We start from the raw sequence: 23,860 nt of genomic DNA, 5'->3' as shown, positions 1-23,860 counted from the left end.
TAGTTACTCTGAATACATTTTTCTATAACCGCTATAGAAGGGTGAAAGGTGACCTTTTATGAGAGCTAAAATGATACTGCGGAAATCTGTTATTCAATTTAAAACATGTAAGAATGACAGATTTTCACTCATTTAGAGCTCCCTTGGTTTAGTAATGTAGCCTGGAAAGTGTTGCACTGCCTACCCTTGCACCCTTCTGACTATTGAGCCTGGTCACTTTTTGAAGATTTATGGAGAAATATTACCTTGTTCTCATCTCAGGGATACCACGAGTTTTTTCACATTATTGGATTACTGGAGGATTGTGGCAGACCCCTTTTTATCTGACATTCATTGCATGACAAGATTTTCACACATGCCCTTCCCCCACTGATGCCCAGCATCTTTCACTTTGTGTTACCTATCAAATTGCTTTAAATTCTTTTCTTAGGGTCAGCGCATTGGGGTGGGGGTGTCTACTACACAAGGCACAAAATGGTTTTCGCTAAGTGATTTGGTTGGGAGTGCTTGATTAAACAATACCTCTCCTTATTTTCCAAAGAGCCTCTTAAAATTTGTCTCTTCTAAAAGGCAGCTGCTAGTTCTCTTGCTCTTCTGTGTTTTTCTCTACTCACTAGCCCTACCCTCCCCCCACCATTTTGTCTCTTTTCTGTTGAGACCCCATACACAAACTATTTTATAATCCTAAATTTCACAGCAGCTGGGGCTACAGTATGTGCCATGAAAAAATTATGTAGTTTACTGGCTCCTTCATTCTGAACTCACTCCTCACACTGTGGTGAGAGCTTCTTAGCCAAGCTTCAGTGTCTGGAAACACAACACAACCAAATACCCTTCTCCTCCCCCCCCCATAAAATAACCTTATTTGTGGCATTATCTGCACCCCGTTAGGGATCAGATCAGATGTTCAGATTGTCTAATGGGCGCATTTAAAAGTGAAAAGGGGCTCCCAAGGGACTACCCAGGTGTGTCACCCTCCTGACCCTGTTTGGGAGGGGGATGAACTCTGGACTGGTGGACTGGCATCAGCCCCTGCTTGTTCTCTGATTGATTGCCAGGCTCTGGGTGGGTGAAGAGCCATGAGACAGCGCAAGCTGAGATTGATTGCCTCAATTTCAGATTCACACCTCCAAAATAGACTCTCATATGTACACATAAGCAACCCCCTCCCCCAACACAATTTCTGGAGGTGGAGCAGGTGTCTAAGAGTCACCTGTAGCTACCAATCACAAGTGGTCCTCTTTATCACAGTGATGCTGGCTGGCTGCAGGAATCTTCAGCTGGGACATATTAAAGCCCAGAGAAAGGCGCTCATTCACATTTCTGTACGGGTGGGTGTGCAGGGGGGGCTGCAAAGAAAGGGGCAGGAACTCCCACTTGAGGTTGGTCTGGAAGGCAGCTTAACTGCTGTGCTGGACTCACTAGGTTTGTTTCGCAAATTGTGGCTGGTTAGATGGAGGTGAGATAGTGAATGTCTCCTATGTGCTCTAGATCTCCTGATCCCCCTCTGACCTTGACAGAACCTCTAAAATGTTCCAGTCCAGCCCTGGAGCAGGAACATAGTTTGTAGGTCTGGACTCCCCACTTTCTTCTTGGAGTAGGTGCAGATGTGGGCATGAGCCCTGCCCCTCATCTCCAGCTAGCCTTAGGGTGGTTCTCCCCCACTTTCCAGCGCCATCCCGGGGCCTGCGCCCCCGCCCCCGCCCCCGCCCCCTCCAGCCCTTCGGTCTCTTCCCTCTCTCTCCCCCCCACTTTTCCTCCCTCTCCCGCTCCGTCTCACACGCACCCTCTGTTTATTTTCCTGCCTCCATCTGGGCCCTGCTGATATTGTAATCACCCTGATGCACGTTGGCTTCTCTCCTCTCCCTCCTGCGCTCACACACTCACTCACACACAATGTGCCATCCTGACAAGCCTTTTACTTCTGATAAGCTCCGATGTGTGTTTAATGAATACAAAGCCGCGGTCTGGGTGCCGCGCGGCCGCGGCCGCGCTCCGCGCTCCTGGGCCAGAAGGTAATCTCGGTGCAGGGGGGGCGCGGGCGGGGAGGGGCGGCCGCAGGGGGCGGGCGCGGCGGCTTCGCGCTCCCTCTCTCCCTCTCCCAGCGATTCAGAAGTCGATAAGACCAGGCGAAGTGAAGATGTAACATGTTATCTGTCGCTCCTCTTAGCTGGCGGAGAGAATTTACATTTACAGATTAGCAGAGGGAGAAAGAGCAGTCTGCCTTTTGTTGTGGGTGAGCGGCGGCCTCAGCCCTGGCCCCGCGCTCTCTCCCGTCACCCCTGCTACCCAGACAGGACTCGCCGAGGTGAGATTACCCAGGGCCTTATCTGCAATTGGGTTGAGTTTGGCCGGTCTGAATAGGTTTAAAGAGACTCGATAAAGGGGGACAATAGATAATTTATTGACTGGACGCCGAAGCCTTTAGATGGAGAAGGGAGAGAGAAAGCCGCTTAACAACTTCATTAGTTAATTTTTATTTTATTTTCAAGTGTGACTTTCTTTGGGTGGAATGAAGGGCTAGAGAACTTAGGTGCGATTTGAATGACTTAAAAATGTCCTATTTCTTCCTCTTCCCGACCCCCTTGCCCTTCTTAGCACCACACACCTACCCGATTTTAACCAGAATTTCATTCACCCTTACATTTTGGATTGATAAAGTGAGTGAAGAGGCTACATTTAGACGCTGTGGGGGATTGATCGTTACTGTTTGATTTTCTGTGATTTGTTTTGAATGGGTGACGAGTTAATGCTTAGGGCACTCTAATGAGGGGGGAAAGTGAAAGAAGCCGACTTTTAATATGGAATTAGTTGATTTTATAGTGTGGCTCAATTCTGGCTGGAGGGAAATAAAAATCCAAGTCTGTTAGGTAGATTTGTATTTTGGATTTGAACCATGAATTTTTTTGCTTGGGGTCAGTTTAAAAGAAGACAAAATGTCTTATTAACTCCTAAGTGTATTTCAAAAAAAAATTGATGTCAACTTTGGAAGGTTCTTAAAATGAATAAAAGTAGAAAAATATTGTTTTGCTACTATGAGTTGTCAAAATAAGTCTTTTTATAGATAAGTACGATGTGGTAACTAAAAGCCTAATTAAAATTTGTTTAAAGCGGGGGGGGGGGAGGTGAGGGGGGGCATGTTTCCTTGTTGACAGCACAGATCTGATTGGGTAAGACAATAGAGTCCCATTATTTTACTTCCATTGAGTGAACATATTGACATTTCAGGTTGGCTGTTGCCTCAGTGAACATGATGAAACACTGAAATTCACAGACCAACTGGCCAGAGTGGCACATATATTACTGGATGTCATTTCTGCCTTCAGGTTGCCTTGTCACCCAGACAGAATGGGAAAAAACAGCCTGGAATCCTTTAGAAAGGGTAGAGCTCTCTTGCCTGAGAAACTAACAGATTGTGTGTCTTAGGATCATCTTTAATTTTACTCAGAATTAAGTGTTCCAGAGAAATATGTGGAGCACATTTATTTAAAATCTGAGAAGCAACCTGGCTAACTATCTTCCAGATTTTACATATAAGAATACCCATTTTCAAGATTTGCCTTTACCTCTCCAAGAGGTATTTACAGCAGGTGGCCTGTCACTACATTTCGGTCACCAGTGTGTTGTGTGGTTGGCATTGGTTCTTTTCCAGCCTGGGGTACTCAAACAACCAAGCACCTGCTAATTCTGTATCTGGTAAGAGGATGTAAAAGGTCCCTTCAAGGGCCTGGCTCTTACTTTTTGTTTCCAGTTTTCTCTTAGTGGGTGGAATATAAAATGGGATAGACATGTATTTCACACTCAGGTGCATACATAGGCAGTAACATGTGGAGATAAATTTATGTGTATTTCAGGAAGAAGCACAGAGAATATTAAATATTCTTTATTTTCTTAGTGTAATTTACCCTGTTACATATTTTATGTAGTAGTCTTTACATAATAAAACTATTAGGCAGGCATTAAGGCAAAGAATTTTGAACTGTACAAAAAATGAATATGGAAAAAAATCAGAAGGAACTTACTATATTTTTTAAAAGTTTAATGAAAATATGAATCTATTATGGATGTGACTTATACACAACAATTGTTGCCATCGAGTAGGCAACTGATGCCCTTTACAGTGTTTAGAGCAAAACTAGTCTTTTATACCATTTTCATGAAAATGTTAGGTTTCCATTTGATCTGCAGGTGCTGTTGAGATGAAAGCCATGTGTAAATTTTCAGAAGGCCAAAAGTGTCAATTCAGAAAAGGAAAGTGATAAGAGAAAATGCAATCAGTTTTCCTGTTTTCAATTTGTGCAGGATTTGAAGAGCCGTTTTGTTAAACTGCTACATCTGCTCCAATATGAATATTGAACTACTCCCACTAAAAATAACAACCTATAATTTGGAAGCTACTGCAGTCTTTTGTTAATGTGAGTGGGTTATTTAAAAACAAAAAAAAATGAAAAAAAAATAAAAAAAATTTTCTATTCTGACAGTCTCTTGCCTAATGTGCATTTTCATTTGTTGGCACTTTTATACTCAGCAGATAAATGGTATTATGCAATTAGGACCTCATCTTGTTTGACTATGAAAGAAGTTTTCGTAGGTGAAAATCCTGGTAATATAAAGTGGGTTCACACAAAATAAAATATATTTTTAAATAACTTGTTTCAATGTATTTAAAAAGAGATCATTATTTCTTATGTTTTCTAATCTACAATTTTTAACTTAGTGCCAACTATTTTAACAAAGTTAACACTATTCATTTGCATACTGAGCATTCTGAGATTTATTTCACCTTTAATATACCTGCAAATGTAAGTTTAAACTAAGCAGGAATATTTTACCTAACAGAGCTTTCAGAATAATTTTTTTTCATGCTTAAATAAAATGATTAAATTATGCTTGAGTGCCTGCATACAAAAGCTTTAGCTTCTATAGTACTGCTAATCAAATAAGTTTTATGGACAGGGAAAGCACCGCATTAGAGAAAAATTGGATGCTTTTTACCAGTGACATTTCTAGGAAAGACATGTTCTTTTAAAACCATCTAATCTTAATTAAAAAGAAAACTAACACATCTTAATAATAATAAAAATAATACTTTATCCCTTTAATAGAAAGTAAATGGCAGTGTTATCCGTATAAAACATGGGCATAGATAGAGAATGAAGGTGGAGTGAAGACTTAAGAAATTTGGATAAGGTTCAATATTAACTTAATTCTCCATTGCAGTTGGGTTGACTTATGCCTATAGTAATTTATCTAGGGTAAGATTTGACTCAATTAGGCCCAATTAGCTGTGTATCTTGTGGCTTCACATGTGAATTACTGGACACACTCTTCACAGATGAATCCAGAATATTTCAAGAATGGATAAAGGAGAAGATGGACACATTAGTGTGTTTGACATTAAGGATGAAATGTTTCTCCTGAAACACCAAACTCAAGAGAAGTGTTAGTTTGACGTCAGTGTAGAATATGTGTATTTGTGATTCCATGTGTGTAATTAACCAAAAAAATAATGCTTTTAAGAAATGTAATTTCCAGTTTGAAGCCCAAACAATGTTCCAATGTGGCATGTTGTGCTGAAAAGAGAGCTAGGCATCATGTAGGTATATTTCCTGGTATAGCACCAAACACTTTGCCACCCTGGAAAGGATGCTGTGTCACATCAGTATTAAAAAGTTCATTTGCAGGCATAATCCCATCATTTGTGATCTAATGAGTTGTTTTTCTGTTGAAGCCACATCCTGTTATTGAAGCCACAGTACCTTACATGGTACCAACAGGGGAGAGCTTCTTAGAACTTTGTTCAGAATCTTCATAGTTTATGAAATCATGTCCAGGCTCTCACATGAGAAACACTGGTAAAGTAATGCCCCCTGGCTAATGTTTAAATGGGACCCTTTTGTTCAAAAAATTTAAAACCATTAATGCTGTGTATAACTACTAACATTTTCAGTGAGTAGGAGAGACCAACTTAAAATCCTCTGCTTTGGTACTTCCACTGGTGATTATCTGCATAATGTAATGTGTAAAGGAATAAAGTAGGCATTTGTTTGCGTAGTTTTCATATCGATCAGCATCTCTAAAGCAAATCAGTATTTGGGTGAACAGGGCCTTTAGAATATAGATCCTGTAGAAGAGGAGTGCCAAAGGGCACAAATGTAACGTTTTCCTATTGTGCCGCCAACAATCCAAGCACCTCTAAGTGCCTTAGGGAATGTGATTGACTGGGTTCATTAATCTTTTAACACCTGGGGTGCAGACCACTTCTAAGTGTGCTTAGGGCTTTCAAGGGCTACCACTTAGTTGTTGGGAGAGAGGGGAGGAACATAAAAATATTAGAGACCTACTGTGAGCCTAGCCTTAACCTTCACATGCATTTTCATCATTGATTTTAAGTAAGGGATTCATTTTCATTTTTCTCTTTCAAAGAACTTCTGCCCTGTGTTGTAAGACTGTGGCCATAGTTGGTCTTTTGGGTTCACCTTTTGCATTGATTTGGAAAATTGAGGTTTCCTTGTGTTCTCCAAATTAATGACTTCCTTTGTGCTTGAATTTTAATAGTGAAGATTTTATTCTTTGGATACTTGGCTTGAGATTTTCCTTAGCAGCCATGATCTCACTATTTTATTTACCCTCTCCTCACCCTTCACATAGGAACCAGAGTTCGGTACTGGCAGACTTACACCCAAGTGTGTACCAGTCTGTATTCCTCAGTGTCTACTGAGCCAGGCATCTCCATTGCTGAATTCTATTCCCTCAGCAGAATACCTCTATTGTACACTGCACTGAGGCTGTGGAAAATCAGTCTGCTCCCTCTGTTGATGTTACCCAGCATGCTGGAGCCGTCTTCGGTCCAGTGTTCCTAGTCCCCGAGGCTCGTCCACCCCAGTCTGTCATTTTTATCTTGATCTCAACATCTCCAAGTTGGCCAGGTCCAACCTCCAGACCACCACTTAAGGTAAAGGGAGAGGTATTCTGCACCATATTTTACTGTAGAAAAAGAGAGTCCGTAACTAGATGGATAGTGTAAACTTTTATGAAAAAGAAGGACCTGGTGTGTGTGTGCAGTCCCCTGACAGACAAACTGGAGATCTTCCTCCAGTGCCGTTGCGGACTTGATGGTTGGCCTGGGGTGTATCCCAGCCCTCAGGTGAATCTCTCATTAGTAAGATGACAGACAGACCCATTGATCTTTAGGCTTTCTAACTCCGATATGTGTCAGTCTACATGTGATATCAGGAGTAAGCTTTGGGCATTTTCCATGGTTAGAAGAGTGAAAAAAAAAAGCCATTATATTTTTTAATTCTGGCATTGAGGTGAGGGTCACTATCAATCTTCATTTGGCTGAGAAATGGATCAGTGTAGTATATCACTAGCTTCCTGCTTCTCTCCATTTTAAAGAGGTAGCATTGGGACTAGGAATTCATTCTTCCCAAAGCTATCCTAAACCTAAGCATTATCTGAAATTTAGTTAACTGTATTTTTTTCAGAAGTGAATGATGGAGAAATGACTCCACTTATACAGTGAGTAGGAACTAAAGATATTAGGTTTTGTTCAAGGAAAATTACATTTTTCTGTTATAGTAACTGGACAAGATAATGGATGTACTTAGTGTTTACGGTTAGAAATGAGGGGGCTAGAGGCTGACATCAGTGGAGGTTAGTGTTGCTACTCAGCCATCCACTGTGTCCTACATTCTCAAAGTTTGGACCCAGGTCACTTGGGGAATTTAGAAAATGACCTCTTTAAACCACTTATAGACAAAACCCAGTAGCAGCTTATTTAGATGAGAGGGGCACATTATCATCTGGCTAGGCATCAGATCTTAAGAGATACAGACTGAGAAATTGTTCTTTTGCTTTGTCTGAAGAAATAGTCTACTATTGCTTCTAAAAACACTCAAAAATTCAACTATTGCCAGTAACACTTTGGTTTTATACTTTAGTTTACAGAATTGGTGTAGGAGATTAAAATATAGGCACTCTTAGACATTAGATTCGAATGTGTGAAGTATTAGTGATGAACCCACACTATGACTAAGTTTTGGGGGAACTTAGGAGCTATTGCATTTCTCTAGTTTTATTAAGATGATCACTTTGTCATATCCAGGAAGGCAGTGGCAACTTCTGTTTACTGGGAATATCTGTGATTGGCAGGGCCGAGAAGTAATGTTATTTTCATCTGTCACTGGAAAAGAAGCCACTGCAACCACTGTTGCGTCATAGGTTGTAGAAAATTTTTGCGTGGATATTCAAAGTTCCCTGGGAAACCAAGTGGAGTTTCTTTGCCACAAAAGAGAATGTCTTGAAAATATGTAGAAGGTGTGTTGGTACGTCACTGGATTGAATATTGCAACAGAAAAATATTAAGAGAAAACATTACCAGGAGATGTAATGGTAGTTTGTTTCAAGACATAGGTGACCACCAATAGCAGGGTGAACAGCAGCAGAGCCGTGCTCAGCTGGATGTGGCCAGGTGACAAGATAATTAGAGCACTAGGAGAGAGAGCTAAATGGGAGGTATTCTAAAGAGTGCTTGTGAGGACTCTTCTGGTAGACTTTTTAGGGAATCAACCGAGGGAGGAGATCAGAATCTAATAACATTAGGAAAGAAGATAGATAGTGGTACCTGAAAGTACTGGTGCCGATCATGGTGCTGGGGAAGTAGCACCGCACTGTTGCAGAGAACATGTCAAATACGTATTTGATTTGGCAGGTGGAATATCAGAAGCTGGGAAGTCATCTTCAGTGGTTATAATCACAGTATAAGTCAATGCTTTAAATACAAAGTCTTAGGGATTTAGCTTGTCTATCTGGGTAAGTATTATACCCCTTTCCCTAATTTCAGGATATAGGATGATGTGAGCTGTAAGACAGGTCATGAAAGGCTGCTGGTTTATTTTCTGAATCTATGCATATGTTATGTACACAGTGATGAGCAAACACAGCTGGGAAGAACAGCAGATGATATTGGGACTGGAGCTGGGTGTTTATCAGATTGACATAGTAATTCTTCTTTCCTGTGAAAGGGTTCTATTTAAGTGACTGTTAGGATTCTCTAACTTCTATCATGTATCAGGCAAGTATTGTTCTTTAGTCCCCATCTTCTTTGCCTACCTGTCACACATTTTCATTTTCATCTCCAGATAGATTTATTTAGAAATAACATCCCCATTTAACCTCTGATGGGAAATGAATACGGACAATGAATTCTCATCTTTTGGTGAAATAAGGGTAGATACATCAGTTTGTGTCTGAAGAGAGTAGATGTTATCAGTCTCCATTGCTGTGTCTAAGTTAATCTTTGAGTTGGCTAGAGGGAGGGGGTATAAGATACTGGAGGAAAATACACGTGAAGAGCAATAAAAAGAACAACCTGTTAAACCTGATTTGACTATTTTTAAAGAAAGTCCTGGGCTGTTTTGGTTGCCATGGTAAAGATATCATTCAAGTATCTGATAGAAAAGTAAAATGTTTGCTCTTGGGAGTGAATCTAAAGTAACCTGATAAATAATAAATGCCTCCCATGCATAAAGCAGTGTGTGAGGTAGAGGCACGTTCAAGCAGGAGGCTTAGCTCCCACTGAATGGCAAACCCATTCAGGACTAATTAAGTAGCTACAAAGATGGTAGATCGCAGGCACTTACCAATTAAATGGTAAAGTGAAATTTTAGAGGCAGGAGTAAGTAGGAATTTAAGCTTGTCTTGAGACAGGTAGGATTTAACTAAAGGAAGTTGTCGTAATAGGATTGTGGTGAGTTATGAAGTAGGAATGAGGAGTGCAAAAGCCCAGATGTGGGAAAGGCCTTTGGAGGAGCACTGGGGTGGGGTAGGGATAGAGAAAGAATAAATTAATGATGTGGCTGCAGCAAAAAGACCCTTGAGTGATTAGTGGGAAGAAAAAGCAAAAAGATCATAAATGTCTTGATTATCAAGCATTTTGATTTAAGCTTTATCTTCTAAACTCACCAGACATTTCTACACTGTGTTCTGTGGCGCCCCTGAAGGTTAGGAGGGGACAGGGAGGGTACCCAGATTAGGAATGGGGCTTTTCATCCATCCCCTTACTGTAAAACCAGAATAGTTCGGCTTTTATGATAAATTATTTTGTATATTAGACTTCCTAGCTTAACTTCTTTTGAACTAAAGGTTCTGTAGTAGTGTAGATCTTTTTTTATTTTATTTTATTTTTTTAAGAGACAGAGTCTCACTATATCACCCTCGGTAGAGTGCTGTGGCGTCACAACTCACAGCAACCTCCAAGTCCTGGGCTTAGGCAAATCTCTTGCCTCAGCCTCCCGACTAGCTGGGACTACAGGCGCCCGCCAAAACGCTCGGCTATTTTTTTGTTGCGGTTTGGCTGGGGCTGGGTTTGAACCCACCACCCTCAGTTTATGGGGCTGGTGCCCTACCTGCTGAGCCACAGGTGTTGCCTGGTAGTGTAGATCTTAATAAAACCAAAGTTAAAAAAAAAAAAAGAATTGTGCTAGATAAGGGGAAACCGTGGACACAAATAAAGTTGTGTTTGTAAGGAATTTGTCCTTATGTGTTGGGCAAGATAGACTGGAGGCCAAGGTCAGGTAGAAAGCTTATTGCAATAGTTTCTATTTTTGATATTGCAGAAGGATGACCAGGACTGGGTGTATGGGATGAGAAGGAAGAGGCAGATACAGAAGACATTGCAAAAGAAAAATTTAAGAGATTTTAGTTTTTGAATAGATAACACCACCAACAAAATCTACCTGTATGAAGACTTTAGGATGTGATTCATCATGATAATATTATTTAAAAGTCTTTACCTTGTTTTGTCTAATATTTACTTTAAAAACATGCTGGCAATTCTTTTTATCCTTTGAACTTGAACCAAATTTGAAGTTGTGGTGTCGTTTTAAAAATCTATCAAACATGAATTTTTTGAGACCTTTGTTGTGAATTTTGTTTGATAACAATCATTGCCAGTCAAAAAAGAACTTCAGCAAAACATCAATGATACTAATCATTCCTGAGATATGTTGTTAAATGAGAAAAGCAAGGAGCAGAAGAGTACATGTAGGATGCACATGTAAGAAGTGTGTGCCGAGGCAGTGCCTGTGGCTCAGTGAGTAGGGCGCTGGCCCCATATACCAGAGGTGGCAGGTTCAAAGCCAGCCCTGGCCAAAAACTGCAAAAAAAAAAAAAAAAAAAAAAAAAATTAAGGAGTGTGTGCCATTGTACTTGTGGGAGTAGATATGAGAATTTGACAATTGTGCTTGCTTTGGGGGAAGAAAAGGGGGCCCAGGTGTTAGTGGAGGGAAGAAGTGTTTTTACTGTATGTCCTTTGGAACTTTGAGTCTTTTTTAGAAATCTTGTGCCTATGTTCCCACTTTACACCCTTCATACCCACTGTGAAGTTAGAGATTGCAGAAAGGTCTAAAGCTAGACCTTTCTCTCTCAGCCTTCTCAGGTCAACTGATCTGGGATTTTACTCTTCTGGGGAAAGTGATGCTGCTGTCTTTGCTAGAAAGCAGTCGAGTGCAGTGGTGAAGAGATGTAACTCCCAAGTACCTTAGCATTTATGTAATCTTCTTTTGCTGCCCTTCTTCATCTAGAAATAATTCCATCCAGATTATACTGATATGACCTTATAGGTTTGTTGTGAGGATGACACAGGATGGTCTATGTGAAGCACATCTTTCAGTAAAGGCTTGCTTCATAGCCTCTGACTCAGCTGGCCTGGAACTGTTCACCACTTTCTTCTATAAAACTCCTAACAGGGGTCCTCAAACTGTGGCCCGTGGGCCAATGAGGCAGTGTGATTGTATTTGTTCCCGTTTTGTTTTTTTACTTCAAAATAAGATATGTGCAGTGTGCATAGGAATTTGTTCATAGGTTTTTTTTTAAAACTATAACTGGCCCTCCAACAGTCTGAGGGACAGTGAACTGGCCCCTTGTTTAAAAAGTTTGAGGACCCCTGCATATCTCCTCTGTCTGTTCCTTCATTTAGTGCATACTTAATGGAGAGTCTAGCCCTGTTTGACCTTGGGGGATATGAAGATGTTCAAGACAGACAATACCCCTGTTTTGCCAGACCTTCCCTAGACCTTTCTCTCTCAGCCTCCTCTAAGATCGTGGGTTGCATCACGTCTAGGCTCCTACGCGCTTTCCACAGGGAAGCCAAGCCTGATCCACTTTGCCTTCTCCTAAGCCCCTGGGGAAACTTGCCTCTCTGAAGCCTTCATGACTTCCCTTCCCCAAAGATAAAGTTTATCACAACCAACTTTGCTGTCATCCTTGTGATTCAGACTTCTCTACTAGTTTGTAAGCTCCTTGAAAGTAGAAGTCTAGGGCAGTGCCTGTGGCTCAAGGAGTAGAGCGCTGGCCCCATATGCCATGGGTGGCAGGTTCAAGCCCAGCCCCGCCCAAAACTGAGTTCAGTTGGTGAACTTTTTTTTTTTTTTTTTTTTGGTATGACAGAGTCTCACTCTTTTGTCCAGGCTAAAGTACTGTGGCATCAGCCTAGCTCACAGCAACCTCAAACTCCTGTTCCAGCAATCCTCCTGCCTCAGCCTCCTGAGTAGCTGGGACTATAGGCACCTGCCACAACATCCAGCTATTTTTTCCTGTTTTTAGGAGAGATAGAGTCTCGCTCTTGCTCAGGCTGATCTCCAACTCCTGAGCTCAAGCAATCCATCTGCCTTGGACTCTCAGTGTGCTAAGATTACAGGCATGGGCCACTGTGCCTGGACAGTCGGGGTACTTTTTGATGCTTTTAAAAAATGCTTGAAAGCTTCTTCCTTGAACTCATTATTTATTTAAAATTTTCCTGAAAAATTTCATTGCTAAGTCTAAAATGAAATTTTTGATTCCAACATGTTATTTCTTTCCTAACCTCTTCCCACCTGGGTCTCCTTTCCTTGTTTTCTCTTATCATAGGATACATAATTTATTGCTGCCAAAATTTGACTTGTAAATTTCAGGATGAACAAAAACAAAAATATAGAAAAAAAATACAATAAGGCAAAACCCTATCCCCCCTGCCTAACACAAAACATCCCATGCACAAGATCAACTTTAAGCAAACCATGAAGTGGTCAAGCTATCTTCATAAATGCAGATCTTAACCTGCTTTTGTTTTCTTACATGGAGGTTCATAAATGGGCTTTTAGGAAGCACGAGACCCCTGAACTTGAAAGTAGAATATTGTGTACATGACATTTGTATGAGATATAACTGCTCATTTGATCAGGAATCCAAATAAGGCTAAAAATCTTCTAGCGGCTTCCAGCTTCTCCCTCCCAGCTGATCCTTGCTGGAAGCTCTCTTCCTCCTTTCTTTGCTGGTGTGGGTTTTCTGGGTAGATCCGCAGACTGGGAACCTCTCCACTAATACCCTACCCACCACTGTACCTCCTCTCCCCAGCTAGTTTTGTCTTTTCTTTGACATTCAATTGCTGATGCTGATGGACCAGCCTCAAAACCAGAGATGCACTGCACAGTGGGACAGGTACGTCTCAGCCTAAGATTCCATGGCTCTCAATGCAGAAATTGAGTAGAGAGTCTCCCTGTTTATCCTTCAGGTAGCATTTCCATTTGAAGACATAATTTCAGAAGTGTAGCCTTTAGTTCATTCGTTGGCCTGCTCCTTCCTTTGGTCCTTCCTTTCTTTCCCCTCCCTCCCTCCCTTCCTTCCTTTTTTCTTACCTTTTTATATTTTAATGGACTTAGGGGTATCAGTGGTTTTTGGTTGCATGGATGAATTGTACAGTGAGTTCATAGTATGGTTGTCACCTGAATAGTGTACATTACCCCTGGTAAGTAGTTTTTCTCTCTTATCCCCCTCCCATCCTTGCCCTCCTGAGTCTCCACTGTCCATTGTACCACTCTGTATGCACCTTTGCAGCTGAGTGAGTCTTCAGTTTGTTAATGCAAGTAATTGAACAATTTCAAAGAGATATGTGTGGGGAGGTGCCATCTTGGAGGCCTTTATGGAGTGAGGTTTACATATTGTCTCATTTAATAGTGATTTGGGAGTGAGCTCATTTTCTAAGTCACTCCTAGGGATATACTTACTTGCCCAAGACGACCCTGCACCAGTGACAGGGCAAGGTCTGAACCTAGATTTTCTTACTTCAAGGCTTTGTTTTCAAATCCCAACACCTAGGAATTTTCCCCATGAACAGGGCCAGCCACACAGACTTCTGGTGGGAATTGTACTAAAGTAAAAATGGAAAGCTATCAAGACTTTCACTGCCCTTAGGAAAGTTTCCATCTAGTGTACAAAGACACCACAAGTTTGAAAGTTTCTGAGAGATAGAGACCAAGGAAGGGAGGAGGAAAGGAAGGGAGGGAAAAGAGAGAGAGTGAGATCAGCTGATAAGGAGCAGCAGCAACCAGACCATGTGGAGCTGGGTGGTTGTAGTAGCCTGTTGAGATATGTGACCATCAGCCATGAATGTAGATACCTATGAAGTCCCATTTTTCTTTCCCATGGAAGTTGCCGGCATGAAACAGATGCCTTTATTTGGAGAAATGAGAGTCTGGAAATGATTGGTTTTCTCTTCTCTTATTCCCCAGAGAGTCTTTCCCAGATGAAATTAGATAAGGAAAAAAAAAAATGAATTGTAGAACAGTTTGTTGTTTTTCTTTTTCTTTTCTTTTTTTTTTTTTTTTGGTCACTTCAGAATGCATTAGAACAGTGGTTCTCACCCTTCCTAGTGCTGTGGCTCTTTAATACAGTTCCTGTAGGTCGCGACCTACAGGTTGAGAACCACTGCATTAGAATCTGCAGCTTATGCATATTTTGGTTTTGTTGACTGATTCTAGTTACTTTATTTTTTTACTTTTATTGCTAATGGTACAGAAATGACTTGCAGAAAGAAAAAAGATTACGATTGTACTAGGTTATTTTTGAGTAGTGACCTTTGATTTTATTTTAATATTTTGAACCATAATATTAAGGTAGGTACTACCTCCTTTCTAATATCAAATGATAACAGCTGAGTGCACTGGCTAAAATTATACTAGCCCTAGGAGCACTAAGATAGGCACTTTATTATCTCTTCACATCATCCTGTTAAGTTAGGTATTATTATTCTGCTTCAGAGATTTGAATCTGAAGCTTATGGAGGTCAAGTGACTTTTCTGAGGTCAAATAGCTGTAAGTAGGGATAGGAGCTGAGATTCCAGTCCAGCCAGAGTATGTGCACAGTAGGCTTCTAAATGGTTAGTGTGTGCAGGCCACATTTTACAATGCTTTATTTCTTGAAAACTGTAACAGAAGATATTTGAGAGATTTCACCATTTAAAATTGGCTGGTTTATTATTTTATTTATTTATTTATTTATTTTTGTAGAGACAGAGTCTCACTTTATGGCCCTTGGTAGAGTGTCATGGCATCACACAGCTCACAGCAACCTCCAACTCCTGGGCTTAAGGGATTCTCTTGCCTCAGCCTCCCGAGTAGCTGGAACTACAGGCGCCCACCACAACGCCCGGCTATTTTTTGGTTTGCAGTTCAGCAGGGGCCGGGTTTGAACCCGCCACCCTCGGTATATAGGGCCGGCGCCTTACCGACTGAGCCACAGGTGCCACCCGCTGGTTTATTATTAATAACTCATTAAGCATACTGTATTATTGGTCATCTGCCTTCTGATTAATTTTTTCTTTAAAAATAACATTTGTAGGATTTTGCAATAATGCCTTATCATAAGAGAAAGGGGGTTGAAAAGGATCAGATAATATTTGATATTATTTATTCCCTACTTACTCTGTCAGTATTGAGTGAACACCTTCAGTGTCCCAGACACTGTGCCAGGCACTGGGTATGAGCATTATTGGATAAATTTGCCCTGTCCTTGTGGCTCTGCCAATGGAACGAATATAGTTCATCAGTGTAGGGCCCAAAGCTATAAAGAGAATAAGATGGGAATTCTTTTCTACAATAGCTGACAGACTCAATTGGGAGATAAGTCTATGCATAGAAACTGCTAGAGTGCATTTACACCCTAAAGGTTATATGGACTAATGCTGTGGTTCTCAGTCACAGTGTCCTGCTGGTTGGGGTCGGGAGGGAGGATGCTCTGGGTGATTTTATGCTGCCTTATGTCTGCGCGCACCTCTGGGACTGGGGTGCTGGCCTGATATAGAAAAAAGTGCTATTAAAAATAAGAGAAAAAGACCATCAACCCAGGAGTATCTGGGGAAAAGTGTGTGAAATTGTGCTTTTGTGGCACTTCATTAGGTGGGCTCACTTGTTTTTATTTGGGCTACTGCAGTGTACTGAGTAGCCTTCCAAGTGTGCAAGACAGAGTAATAAGCAACATGGACAAGACCCCTGTTCTCATAGAGCTTACAGTTCAAGGGTGGGAGAGGGCTACAGATAATAAAGAAGCTACTAAGATTAGTTGAAGGCAATTAAGAAACAGTATTAGAATGATGGGGGTGGTAGTGGTGAGACTTTCTTTTGGATGGTTGGAAATAACATCTCTGAGGTGATTCTTGAACTGCAACCTGAGGGTTGAGAAGGAGCTGGCCACGCAACAGTCCACGAGAAGAGTTCGGAGGTTGATCAGTGAAGTCATACACATGAGATGAAGCATCCCATTGGGGAGTTTAGCCAGCAAAGAGCTGCACTCTGTAAGGCCGTGGTCAGAGTGGAGGCTGAACACTGTATATTAGTGCTAAGTTATGCAGGGTCTCGAACGTAAGACTACAAGAAGGACTGTGTGCTTCTGTGTGCGTATCCAGGAGATGAGTAGGTAGAATACAGAAGGCGAATCTGGAGGAGTGTATGTCATGGCAGCTTAAGGAAGCTTGTTAGAGTAGGACAATGACGTTTAAATGTTCACGTGGCCTACACGGAGAGACACCCAAATAACACAGTGTCCCAGTCACTTCCTTTTGGAAGTTGCGTACAGTTAAGAAGTGAGGCATGGGTGCTGCTGTGTTGACTACTTCAGATCAGGGAGACAGATACAGGAGGAGTGCCTACAAATAAATGGACATGCTGAAGCTTTGACAAAGGTAAGGTACATAATCCAGTGCCAGGGACGGTACTTACATGTGACCAAGGTCACGTTTTCTGATATGATATCATATAACAGGTTCCTTTTGTGGTAATTTCCCTTGGAACCAGAAAATGAACTGTATTTTTGTTAATGTAAAGGAATATCCTTTATGCTAAAAAAATGTTTTTAGGAAGGGAAAGAGAAAAGTTAGAGGTAAGGTTTGATTAACCCAGGTTGATAGATAAAACGAGGTGTGACTAAATGCTCATTTTTTAAATAACTATATATTATTTACTAAGGGAAAAAAATGCCCAAATATCGATAGAATTCTCTAGGGCACTGCGTTTAGGCAGTGAGAGGATTCCTGGCAGTGATTGAGAATACAGTAATGGGGAGCTGCACTTGATCTCTTTAGAGGTTGATTGTGATGTGTGTAGTCTTTACATCCTATTAAATTTTTGAAAGATAAACTGATACAAGAATGATTTGCCAAGGCCAGCAACTCTTCCTTTTAAAACCTTGGCTCAGTGTACACATTGAAGGGATGGAGGAGTAAGATAAAAGCATTATAAATATGAGGTTAACTGAATTCAAATAGAAGGTTCTCTCAAGTTATTGCATTCCTTAGAAAGTAAATATATTGCGCATATGGTTAAGATTGATCAAAAAAGTATTCTGTATGCCAGTGATTACATTCCCATCTGTGATTAAGGTTTTCTGTCTGCATCTGGTTTTCACATTATATTTCTGTAACAAGAATCCTTTATATAGCAGAGTTCACTTTCTGTATTTTCTATTAGCTGCAGCTTGAACTACTGCACGGATCGCAGATTTACACATGTGGTTTTCATTACTTCATACCATTCAGAAAAAGTAATATTTGTTTGGGAATGTATGTTTTCCACAATTTCCATGGTAATACAACATGTTGAGCCTTTTTAATAACACTCTTGTAGAAGTACAAATTGTTTGAGGCATTCCGCTCTTGGTGGAGCTTAGCTTTTAAACTTTTCTCAGTATGTTCCCCTCAGAATGAGGTCTTACAAATTTGAGGGCCGAGGAGCCCAACAAAGCAGTTATTAAAGGTAGAGAAATTTTGTTATCATTTGCATGTGATACAGACTTTAGAATAGGTAATAGAAATCTCTGAACATGTATTTCATAGGGCTCATTATCATTACCTGTTTTATTATTTCACATTGGAAGGTCATGTAATGTGCTGGATGTATGAAGCATGATGCTCCAAAGTCATTATTTTGAAAAATCTAAAGATTAGCTCATTTTTTTATTTTTTTATCCTCTTGATTATGATATATTGTTTCATGACAAAAATAATGGGGAAAAATTTTTATGGGTGCTTTTCGGTTTACCTTATATGTTGTTTGAATATGTATTCGTATGCTGTGTTAACATTTAAGAATTTATAAATAGGTTCACGTAAAATATATTGTGACACTATCTTCCTGCCAACGTTTCTTTATTCACTGCTCAATACTCTGATTAAAATAGATAACCACAAGCTGAAATACTATATTGTATATTGTGGGATCATCTCTAATTGAGAATTTTTCTTTTAAAGGACATTTATCCATAGGGTCATTTCATGTGCCTCAAAACCAAGATTCACTGCACAACTTTTGTTAACAAGCCCAGAAATTAGTCTGGTATTTAGCAGCCATGAGAGCAGGGAGTAGACGTAGACCCTGGAGAATTTGTGTGCACTTGCCTGCTTCATGTGTGCAGTGGAGATTGTAACCATGGCCCACACAGGGCACGATTCACTTATATCTGGCTCTCTTGTGTCTTTTGTTGATGGTTGCTGACGCACAAAATATTATCAGATCATGATTACATCTAAGAAAAGTATCTCTTTTCATTTTTTTCCCTAATATCATATTTATTTAGCCTCTATTTACACAATGTTTTTACCTTGGTATAGAATCATTGGCAATAACAGAATTGTGTAGAAAAATCACCCATATTTCCATCTTCCAGAAAGAATATTTAACATCTAATGTATTTACTTCCAGTCTGCCCCTTCCCCACTGTAGTATGTCAGTACTTAGATAATCTATATGTTTATATGTGTCTATGTATCTTGGTTAGTTTTGTATTGAATTCTTTTGCTTTATCATTTAATACAATTTTAAGTTTCATAGCAAACTATTTCCAAGTTTCTACTGATTATCTTTAATGGTGAGCTTCAAGGCAATTTGCAGCTAAGAAATATTTACTATTGTATTTTTCTTAATCAGTACTTATTTATTTTTTACCTTAAGAACAGTAAGAAACAACTGGTTGAATCACAATAGAGTCATAATGTGGCATATATAGAACATTAATTTTTTAATAGAATCTGTGTTCTATACATTTGAGTATGTTCACCAATTTTAATTCCTAGGATGTAATTTGGTCTTAATAATAACAACCATTTTAATGCTTTTTGAAGAACTTTTGTACAGTTAGAAATCTTTATTCCTTTGCATTTATTGAGTTCCTGCCTTATGTATATGAGATTGAATTGGACCCTTGTATTTCAGAGATTTTAAGAATTAAATAGTGATGCTTTTTCTATTCAGAGTAGTGGTGGTAGTAGTAGTCATATTAATAGTAATAGGTGAGTAGTAGACATTCAATAAATATTTGTGAATGGATGAATGAGAAAATTCTAAACCTGCCAAATCTAACAGGGAAAAAATGAGAAAATTTAGGTTGCTTTAGAAAAAAGAAAAGAAAGCAGAAGTTTATTGATTTTGTAAACTAATTCACCAATAATTGTTTTTACTGGTATTTTAAAACTACTTAATTACATAAAGATTATTCTTTAGTGTCATTAGTTGTTTTAAACTATGTTGGCTAATAATGACTATATTGAAATTTCATAATAGTAGAACAATGTAGATGCCACTTGTTTTGGAACAGAATTAACTTACATGTAAAATTTCACAAAATAAAAATGTCATGTCTAAAGTGTTTTCTAAAGAAACCATTATATCTGAAAGAGTATTTAACTTTTCTGAAACAGGTAAAATCTAACACATTCTCTTAAGGTATTGGTATACGTATACTTTAAAACCAATTTAACAAAAGAACGATTTTTAGGTTCAGAATGTGTCCAGCTTTGAGTCAGATGACTGGAAAAATGACGAGCCTTTCAGAACATCTCACTTTAGGAACTTAGACAATGGGGATTGTCTTGGATTCTTCTAAAATTTAGAAGAGTTTGTGTCTGTTTTATAAAACAAAACAAAACTGGCCTGTATTATGTAAGTAGGTGGGTATGATACCTCAGCCTGGTTGTGATATATGCATTTTTTTTCCCTTTGTTGTTGTCAATAGAAAAGATTGATCTCTGGGCTGGTGAACATAATCTCTGTCCCAGTCAGAAAAGGAGAGAGGAAGTTAGCAGAGCGATTGGTGGAGAATGATATCTGTCAAAAGAAACACTTGGAGAGCACTGAGTTTAGTAATAGGTGACTGCCGGAAAAAAGGGAACTTTGAATATTGTCAAGGTAAGGAACAGACAAATATTTTGATTTTGCAATTTACTTACATACCAGAAAATCAATTATCTTTCCAATAATAATTGTGAAGATTTTCTTTTTTTCCCCCTTATTCTAGTGCTTGTTGATAAAACGTTTGTATTATATGTTTTAAACATTTGTCTTTGAAATCTTTGGGTGAGGGGATTGGCGGTGGGAACCCTACTTGATAGCTTTGGGTCTGAAGATATCAAATGATCAAATACCGATTATTTTCACCCTTTTCTTGTTGCAGTGCTCCTTGCCATGTTTCATGATACATCTGTTATAAGCTGAGCAATACTTGGAGTTAAAGAGTAAATGCTATGCCATGATTTCTGTGTTTATTGTAGCAAGGAGATGGTGTTTTCTGAAACAGTTTGTTGACTAAACAGGCAAAAACGTGTTTTTCAATTTATTATTTCTTCTGGTGGATTTTGATTTAAAAAAAAATTTAGGCAAATGTTTACTTTCTAAGCAGAATTCATATCCGTAGACACGTTTAAAAAAAGTGATATCTAACTTCAGGAAAAAAGCAAATATAAACGAAGCATTGCCATTTGGCAAGTGACTTCTTAAAGTCTGCAACATTTGAAAGTTCAGGAAAGCTCTGAATTATGGGTTCAGAGAGCCCATGTCTCCTGCTTCAGGTTTAGCAAATAGTGGACTGTATGGAAGCACCAATGAATAAGGATAACCTGCTAAGAAAAAGTTGTGAGTCAACACAAATGTTGTGTGATACCAGTTGGCACTCTGGTGATTGGGATTTGAAGTTCTGTGACTGACTACCTGACTATATAGCAAGACGGGTAGCAAAATATTTACCCTCTCTGGCCATTGTTCTGGAAACATCACTGCTGGCATCTACCCCACAATCACTACTGTGGCCATTCTCACAAATACTTATTGGCTTGTTTTTTATAGTTCCCAGGAAGGTGTTGGCAAATTAGTGTTTTCTTGCTTTCATTCTTTCTTTTTTTTTTTTTTTTTAAAAGACCAGAGAAAATGAAATAATTCCCTGTAGAGTAGTATATTACTTTGGGGAAGCCTTAATCATGATTTGGATTCTGTGTCTGTATATTGCTTCCTTTCATTCCTCCTCTTCACGTGACGATGATCTTCTGCTGTAGTCAGTGAGAGACATTAATACACAAGAGAAGGCAAGGAAGGAGTTCACTTGTATTAAGCAATTGAGACATCTCCCATCTCTGCTTCTATCTTCTTACTTTATATACGATGACTAAAGTTTGTTTTAGGAACTCAAATCTTGGTTGATTAGATTTCTGAAGTCTTACATAGAGAAAAAGAATGCTAGCAATATCTTATCTTAAAGGAAACAGACTAATAAAAATCACCACAACCACTAACTCTGCTTCAGAATTGTTTTCTCATCATCTTATGTCAGATAAAGTATCCATTTCCAAACTGTATGTAATTCTTTGTTTCCTTCCCAATTTATCTCTGGGGGAGGGGCGGTTGACATTAATATGATAAAAATATGTAATATGCAGATTAAAAATTGGAAAGGATATTGGATTTTAAAACTTGAGCATAAAGAATACGTATAGTTATTATCTTTATCCACACCCATCCCGTCGTCATCACATGGAATAGATCTGGACCCCCTGGTGATGAACCATGGTAACATGGAAGAGCCAAAATGCATGGCAAAGACATAACATCTTAATATAACTTAATGCATTTATTTGTACTTGTTATAATATGCATATACTGGATCCCCAGGTCATGTGTCAGAAACACTTAGATTTCTTCTTTTGTCCTCCCTTTCTTTCCTGCATGTGTGATGTGTACGTATAGACTTAAGAGAATACACATTCGTGTTGGCCTATCGTAACAGCTGAGATTTCTTTATTTTCCATGTGGTCTTAAAAAATTTACTCCTGGTTTCTTCTTCCTTTGTAATAAGAATGTGTGTATAGAAATAAAAGATTTAGATTCAAGTTGACCATGAAGTTGAGAGAAACAGAAATCACATACTTTAAATTGGCAAATAACTCAACTCCATTGTGTTCTTAGAGTTTTGGAGTTCTAATTTGGAAGCAAAAAAAGCTAAGGACTATCAGAAGCAGAACAGTTGACTCTGTGAGTGAGAATGGCCCGAGGTGGCTCTGGAGAGTCTGGTCTGTGTGGCAAATTTGAAGCAGGTGGCAGAAGGGGTGGTCTCTGAGATAGGACTGTCTGCCTGTTAGGTTGATAGCACTGCCTTTGGACTAGGGGAGAAATGAGAGGGAGGGGGCATGCAGCCAGCTTGGGTGGAAGCCGGTAAAAGCAGAACAGTGGTACGTTTGCCCCCTGGTGTTCTAAAGCATAGCCAAAATGCTTGGTCCTCTAGAATGCTCTTTGGAGCTGTTCTCCTGAAATGTGTGTTATTGTGAGGCCCAGATGGATTTGGGACTAGGAGTGGTGTTTGGCTTGAGGAACTTGCTCTTATAAGCCATTAAGGAAAATTGTAAGAAGGGTCCAATATTTGTCATATTAAAAGGAAAAAAAAAGATCCACTGGTTTTCTAAAAGATGCAAGAGAAAATAGCATGGGAGGAAAATATACAAGAAACTTCTGTTGCAAAGTAGTGTGTGCTTACAGTTATGCATAGCACGGACTGTGATATTTAGGTCATACCAGTTTTTACATGTTGTTCCAGAAATCCACAGTTGTATTTTGAAAAAGGATTATTTTTAAAACGTTAACATAGAGATGGTGCTGTGTACCTTTAAATGTATTTTTGGTAGGAAAAGAGGAAGAGTTATTTTCTTAAGTGAAATTGCTGTTTTTAGAGTGTCTGCTTTTATTTTTAGTTTTTCTTGGGCATGTTTGAGGGGTCTGATAGCATTAATGGGCTTTACCCCACATGGAGCGTTGAGCTTATTGTAGCACTGCACACTGATCCCAGGTCAGTGTGATGCGTGAAATCAATTTATTTGAATCTCTTTGCCTCTATAGGAATTTGGCAGCATGCCAGTTGTTTTCATTTAATGCTCTTTGTGTTGAACACAGACAAGCAGGCGTGCTTTTGTATTCTCCTCTCTTTAGGTCTCTGTCTCTTTCAGCCAATATTTTACTCTATGGATTTTCAGATGAAGGAGGAATGTATTATTTATATGATTGTAATCATTGCTTAATATTTATACCTATATAAATATACCACCTTTTTATCTTTTAAAGGATATTTTTGATATTCCTGAGTTTTAAGGTTGAATTTGTACACAAGTACTCATATTTTAGAGTTTTGTTTTAATAATATTTTTGATGAAATGTAGTAAACCAGACGTAGATCTTAGCTAGTTGACTACAATGACTGTTATCAAAATGTAAAATATCAGCATTAATTATGCAAGGC

General features: G+C 39.3%; 1 protein-coding gene across 2 annotated transcripts in view; it reads left to right on the top strand.

The window, feature by feature from the left end:
• RUNX1T1 (RUNX1 partner transcriptional co-repressor 1) overlaps positions 1–23,860 on the top strand; it is a 143,110-nt gene that overhangs the window by 5,935 nt on the left and 113,315 nt on the right. Inside the window, exons 1-2 of one of the 2 annotated variants that reach the window (XM_053558977.1) lie at positions 1,723–2,015; positions 20,321–20,493. The exons of the other annotated variant lie outside the window; for it this stretch is intronic. Of the exons in view, the coding sequence (XP_053414952.1) occupies positions 20,406–20,493 (88 nt within the window). The 5' untranslated portion in view covers positions 1,723–2,015; positions 20,321–20,405. Of the gene's footprint in view, positions 1–1,722; positions 2,016–20,320; positions 20,494–23,860 lie in introns of those variants that run through there. 2 annotated transcript variants of the gene reach the window in all.

This window comes from Nycticebus coucang, chromosome 13 (genome assembly GCF_027406575.1).
Source record: "Nycticebus coucang isolate mNycCou1 chromosome 13, mNycCou1.pri, whole genome shotgun sequence".
In the NCBI taxonomy this organism is placed as follows: Eukaryota; Metazoa; Chordata; class Mammalia; order Primates; family Lorisidae; genus Nycticebus; species Nycticebus coucang.
This window is presented reverse-complemented; position numbering and strand designations above follow the sequence as displayed.